Source organism: Canis lupus, chromosome 16 (assembly GCF_048164855.1).
Source record: "Canis lupus baileyi chromosome 16, mCanLup2.hap1, whole genome shotgun sequence".
NCBI lineage: Eukaryota > Metazoa > Chordata > Mammalia > Carnivora > Canidae > Canis > Canis lupus.
This window is the reverse complement of record NC_132853.1, coordinates 41,384,540-41,391,043: the sequence shown is the minus strand read 5'-3', so window position 1 is coordinate 41,391,043 and position 6,504 is coordinate 41,384,540. Positions and strand designations below refer to the sequence as shown.

The window sequence follows — 6,504 nt, the reverse complement described above, 5'->3', positions numbered from 1 at the left end:
TGGAGACTCTGAGACAAAAGAACATTATTGGGGTGGATTGAGTAGGAAACATCTCCCAGCAGGACAGAGGCCCTTCTAGCCAAGTCCTCCCCAGCCTATTCCTTAGCAGAAGAGGACTCTGCCCTGAAGACTGAGTGAGATGAGTCACAGGCGTGTGTAGAGGGGGGCCAGGTAGCACGTGTCCCAAGCAGAACCAGCCCAGCAGCTCTATCGAGCAGGCCCGGCGCTGACGCACACTTGGGCACCCTTCCGGATCCGTGCATACCCACCCGCATCCTGCCAGCCATGAAGGGAGACAAATCTGAACTGGCCCAGATTCCACAGCAAAACTCTGCTTCTGCTGGCCCTGGCCAAAAAAATTAAGTTCCTTAGCAATCCTCCAGAATAGGGTTGCCAAGCACCTTCTCTCCCTCCCCAGATCCCTTATTTGATTCTGAAGCAAAGACTCTAAACCTGCTCTGGAGTCCATGTTTGCACAAAGGGTAAGGGTGGGACTGGAGGCAGAGGGCTGGAAAGAATTGTGCTTGGTTTTTACCCACTACTCCCACCCAGATTAGGAGGGTCTGATTGTTTATTATCTCAGACTCAGCTGGCCCCGGGTGTTGGTGGAGGGGGCAGACTTGGAAGTCCCGGCAGAGGCCCTCTGGACCTCACAACGTTAGCATTTTATTCTTTTTCTTTTTTTTTTTTTTAAGATTTATTTATTTATCTCAGAGAGACAGCAGGTGCATGAACAGGCCTAGGGGCAAATGGAGAAGGAGAAGCTGACTCCCTGATGAGCAGGGAGCCTGATTTGGGGCATTGTAGGGCTCCATCCCAGGATCCTGGGGTCATGACCTGAGCCAAAGGCAAACACTTAACCCACTTAACCGACTGAGCCACCCAGGCACCCATAGCATTTGATTCTTTTCACCGTTATTGGTGGTCTACACCTTCCCCCTGTTCCCCTGGATAGGGGGAGTGGATGTCTAGCAGTCCACACTCCCACCAGCCACAAACCTCAACTTCTACTACAGCCTCTCTCATGGGAACAGCCACCATTCCCAGAGCTGGGCAACTCACAGCTTAGTCACAGGGCTGGGCTGGCTCAATCCAGCCAGGCCTCCCTAGCACCAGCGGCTGCAGCCACTGAGCTACAGTCAGCAGGATTGAGCACACAGAGATGGCTGAAAGCCAGGAAGAAATTACTTTCCATTCTCACAGGATCCCCCAAGGTGGAAAAAAAAAAAAGATCAGCCCAAGTGCTGAGAAGTGGGGGAGGATGAGAACAGAATGGCTCCTTGAGGACTTACCTCTACAAACCTAGGAAGTGTCCCCAAGGACCAGCTGGTATGAGGGGCAAGCAAGAGTCAGGAGATGAGAGGAAGGGAGGAAAGCAGGAGAAATGAGTGACACACACACACACACACAAACCCTGCAGAAATCAGGTAACAGCAGGGGAGAGGGGCAGTTTCAACACCATCTATAATCTCCACCAGTCATCCCAGAAAGAATGTTTCCTTTGCAAACTTGGCTTCAAGATAAGCACCCCCCTCCCCATTCCTGCCACCTATATAGAAATCTGGGACTACTCCTGTGGTTAGGTAAGAAGATGCCAGACCAAGGTCAGAGCTACAGTATCATCAGTCTTTAATAACTTATAGGCAAATGCTAAAAAATAGTTAATAATACAGAGGACACACACGGTTTATAAAAACGGTTGTGGATCTACAAATGTGGGGAGGGGTTCTTGGCACTTTCACAGAGACACAAAAATAAAGACTATTGTGACTAGCATCCCTAGAAAAGCAGCCTGGGGAGACACCCCAGTTGGGGGAGTGGACGCAGGGTGGGGGGATAGTCCTCATTCATCCCAAATGCATTCTCCAAACAACCTTCTTTTGCCCCCAAACACATTTAATCAATAAACCAGAGAAGAAAAAGAAGAAACAGGGTCGAGGTAGAGTCACAGCTTACATTTAAGCCTCCCCAGTCCTGCAGCCCCCATTTCTCCAGAGGTGAGGATGAGAGAGAGAGAAGACACCCCATCTCCCCCACCCCTCCCCAATGCTGCACCAGAACAGGACTCCCAGAGTGCTCCTTGGTCCTTCATTGAGGTGGGCAGGTCCTGCACCCCAGAGCTGAATGAGGGGCCACAGGCTCCGCCTGGCTGTCCAAGTGTGCAGACCCCTACTGGTGAGGAGGGGACAGCCTCGGGTCACCGTCTCTTCTTGCCCACCCGGGCTGCCTTCTTCCTCTTGAGGATCATCTCATACAGGCGCTCCAGGCCTGGCTGCAAGCCCAGCCCATCCACAGCGCTGCAGCCCTGCACGTGGGTGAGGGTGGCTGCTGCAAGCTCCCGGACTGCAAGCCTCTTCTCAACCTCTGCTGCGCTCAGTGCCCCAGGCTGATCCTGCTTGTTGGCCAGCACCAGCACAGGCACACCCTGGTTGTCCGAAGCCCGACTGATTCGGTGTAGCTCCACCTTGGCCTCCTCCAGGCGCTCAGCCTCAGCAGCATCCACCACAAACACCAGCCCGTCTGTCCGCCGTGTGTAGGAGCGCCACAGTGGTCGCAGCTTCTCTTGCCCCCCGACATCCCACACTTGGAAGGTGATGCCACGGGACCCTCCCAGGGGCACCCGGATCTTCTCTGTGTTGAAGCCTTTGGTGGGGACGCTCTGGACAAATTCCTTGAACTTGAGGCGGTAAAGGAGCGAGGTCTTTCCCGCAGAGTCCAGCCCAATGACCACAACATGCAGGGCCTGGAAGTGGGGCAAGAAAGAGGAGGCAGTGGGCGCCATCTCAGTCAAGTGGTTCCCCATGATGAGCTCCAGCTAAGGTGCAGGTCTTGGGGCACTCAGTAGAGGCAGGGAGGTAGCCTTGAACTGCAGGCTCTGGGGACCACAGCTGGGTGATCTGAACAGGGAAAGGTCATGGGAGAAAAAAAGGAGACATTTAATAATAAACATGAAATGTGCAACTTCTAGATCCTTTCCTAAATCAGTCGTCCATCCTTCCAAACCAAAATTCTGGGTTTTGTTTTGTTTTAAACAGCTCCAAGTGTTTTTTAAACCACTCCAACAGCTTCCAGGAGGGACAAGACCTAGAGAGAGCCCTCCGGGTCCTGGACACAGGTTGGGAGGTGAGGCCTCTATCTGCAGATGGTCGGCTTCCCGCGCCTCTTCTCCGAGCTCGTGGCGTGGTAGCAGATGCAGAGACCCTTATGCCCCACGCAAGAATCCGTGGCGGGGGCAGACTGGGCAGTGCCCCCAAATTAGAGATAGGGTATGGGCGCTGAGACCTAAGAGAGCGTAAGGCCCGCTCCCTCCCACGCTCCGCATCCCCAGGCGACTGGCACGCCCCTCCTTAACACCGCGACCCCCTTCCACCGTCCCCCCTTCCACCATCCCGTGACACTTCGCCTTACCGGGATCGTGGACGCCAGCTCCCCGGGTCCCGCACGGGGCCACCTCAGCACCGCCTGTACAGCCCCTTTACCTTCCGGCAGCCGCACTCTCCCCACGTCCCCCCCGAGCCAGCCACTCGAGCCTCCACTTGAAACTCCACACCCGCCGCTGGCGCGTCCCCGCCGCCGCCACTGCTGCTACTGCGGAGCGGTCCCGGGGACTCGGCTTTAAAAAGCCGTGCGTGACGTCACGCAACGCGAGCCAATCATAGTCACGCGGCGGCGAGGAGGGGCGGGGCCTGGAGATACGTGCCCCGACACCCGGACAACCCCATGGATGGACCTCTGCTCAATTGGTGACCGTTTTATTTGACCTTTTCTACCACATTTGGAGGTAAACTCGGGATGGAAAGTGGGAGGGACAGACGTGGCAGCGTTTTCCTTGGAAGGAGAGGTGAAGAGCTTCATACTCTACACCGCGGCATCCTCCTCCCTCCCGCCAGAGATAGCCCCCCCGCCCCCCCCCCCGCCCCCACCCCCCAGCCCCGACACCGCCTCCGCCAGGGTCTACTGGACAGATGCTGACAAATCTTACTCCTTTATCTTTCCTGAGTCAGTGTTCAAACCTGTGTAAAACCTGGAACCTCATGAAACAGCCTAAGCCTGAGCCCATTGCTCCTCACAGCAGCCTGTGAGCTAGGGACTGGTGCTGTCTGTATTCTACAGGGAAGGAGAGCTCTGAAGGGTTCAAATGACTTGCCTAAGGTCACCTAGCCAGAAAGTGGGTGAGCAAAGCAAGGATCTGTCTGAATCTGGTGTCTGTCCTCTCTCATGGGCGGGGAGGGGGGGGAGGGGGTGCTAGGTACGGGGCCAGGGGCCACAGGGCTAGGCATTCTCAGCAGAAATCCCACAATGAAAAAAAAAAAAAAAAAAGAAATCCCTCAATGGCCGGTTAGAGGGCTGGCCAGAAGCAGACACCCCAAGGGCCTCCCTTGTTCAGATAGATAAAAAGATAGTTGTTCACTCCACAGGACTTTGTCCTCATTCATACTGTGTGCTCTGCCAGAGAGACTCTGGGGATATAGAAAAGTGTAGGCCACAGGGCCTGGCCTCAGAATGCTTAAAATCTAGTGGGAAAAAAAAAAAAAAAAAAAACAAGACTGGGTTGCCAGTGTGGCTCAGATGGTTAAACATCTGCCTTCAGCTGAAGTCATGATCTCAGAGTCCTGGGATTGAACCCCACATCAGATTCCTAGCTCAGTGGAGAGTCTGCTTCTCCTCCCTCTTCATCTCTCCATGCTCATTCATTCACTCACTCTCTCTCTCTCTCCCCCTCCATATCCCTTTGTCTCAAGTGAATACATAAAATCTTAGAAAAGGAAAAAACAAGACTGATCACTAACAGGGAACACCAGGCCTTTGTAAATCTGAGATAAGTCCTTGTAGGTCTTCAGAAGAGGGGAAAAGAGAGTGAACTGGAAGGCTCTGGAAAAGTTTCTATAAGTTAATGAGTCCTGTATAGGATTGATTGGGAGAGGTACAGGACTGAGTGGCATCTCCCCAGCCATTGCAGCCTGATACAGTCTAGATAGCCCTGAAGAGGACGAGATGTCACAAAGGGACAGTGTGACCAAAAGGATATCAGTGATTACCTGCAGAGAGGTAAGTAAAATTGAAGGAGGGGAGGAAGATCAAAGGAGAATAAGATCATAACTCTCATATTTCCATTTTTACAAGGATGTTGGATTCTTACATTTATTGTGTAATTCAGTATTAACCTTTCTTAAAGGTTATATTTGAGGGGGATCAGAAAAAAAAGTAGGAAAGTCACTGCTAGACAGAAGGGCCTAACCCTTTCCTGCCCAGCTCCTGCCCTCACATCTGTTTAGCACCAGCCTGCCTTGCCACCTCCTTCTTCCCCTCCCTCCTACAAAACCAGCCACCTCGTTTCCCCAGTAATGCAGGGAGCCCCCCTGAATCCCTGAAGACATCAAGACCTTAGGAAATTAGTGTTACACTCCATGTTGGGGGGTGGCAGTTTGCCAGAGGATCTAAGACATAGAGGTGGCCTGTGTTAGGAGAGGGGAAGACAGAGCAGGCCACAAAGTTGGAAACCACTACTGCACTGCCTTGTTGAGGGGCCACTGCATGCTAGGCCCTGGCCTGAGGACTCTACATACTTTTGATTTTTTTTTCATTTTGATTTTTTTGCATTTAAATTTTTTTAAGTATGCTGCATGCCCAAGTGGGGCCTGAACTCACAACCCCGAGATCAAGACCTGCATGTTCCACCAACTGAGCCAGCCAAGCACTCCATATTTTTCCTCTTTAATATGTAATTCAACCCCAGAAGTAAGTATGGTTATTCCAAAAAGAAGAAACAGAAGCACTGAAAGGTTAGGTAATTTGTCCAAAGTCACTCTGCTAGAAATTGGCCAAACTTGGCTTTGAGCAAATGTTACAGTGGCTATGAAACTGAAAACACACAGAAATGAAAAATACAGACTGTCTCAAGTTTTTTTCTGCACCTTTGAAACTTCTTGAACATTTCTCCTTTATCTCCTGGGCCTCACAACCAAGAGGGAAATTGTTACTTGATTAGCCAGATAAAAGTGATAAAACTGCTGATCCCACCCCACCCTTCATCTTTCTGGTTTGCCAGAGGTGTTGATGAACAAATGGAGAGGAGGTGGTGGGGCAGGGAGAGGTGAAGGAAGGGGCCCAGCTTGTCAGGGCAGCACTAGGCTACGTACTTAACCGCAGTTTGTCCCCTTTAAATGGGAACTCCAGATCCCCCCACACACACCCTGTCCCCAGGGAGCCTTCCTCCATTACGGACCATATTCCTTCCTGGCAGCCTCACCTCTGCAGCCCTTTCTCTCCACAGGATTGCCTGTGTTGAGGGATTCACTGCAGAGAACATTTGAGCATTTGTACATTGAACAATCCTATGGGGAGTACCTGCTAGTTTCTGAAGCATACAGCCAGGAGTGAGGTGATTAAGGATCTGCCCTCCTGGGGTGTACATGCTAGTGGGGAGAGACAGGCAATAAATGAAGATCGGGGGCACCTGGGTGGTTCAGTGGTTGAGCATCTGCCTTTGGTTCAGGTTGTGAT

At 52.2% G+C, this 6,504-nt stretch overlaps 1 protein-coding gene across 1 annotated transcript; it reads right to left on the bottom strand.

Annotated features, from left to right (window-relative positions):
• Positions 1-1,612: 1,612 nt before the first annotated feature.
• On the bottom strand, positions 1,613-3,604 carry ARL4D (ARF like GTPase 4D). Its single transcript, XM_072780747.1, has 2 exons — positions 3,409-3,604; positions 1,613-2,897 (listed from the first exon to the last, which is right to left on the bottom strand). Exon 2 carries the CDS (start codon positions 2,801-2,803, stop codon positions 2,198-2,200), a length of 606 nt encoding a protein of 201 aa, XP_072636848.1. The 5' UTR covers positions 2,804-2,897; positions 3,409-3,604; the 3' UTR covers positions 1,613-2,197.
• Positions 3,605-6,504: the final 2,900 nt, after the last annotated feature.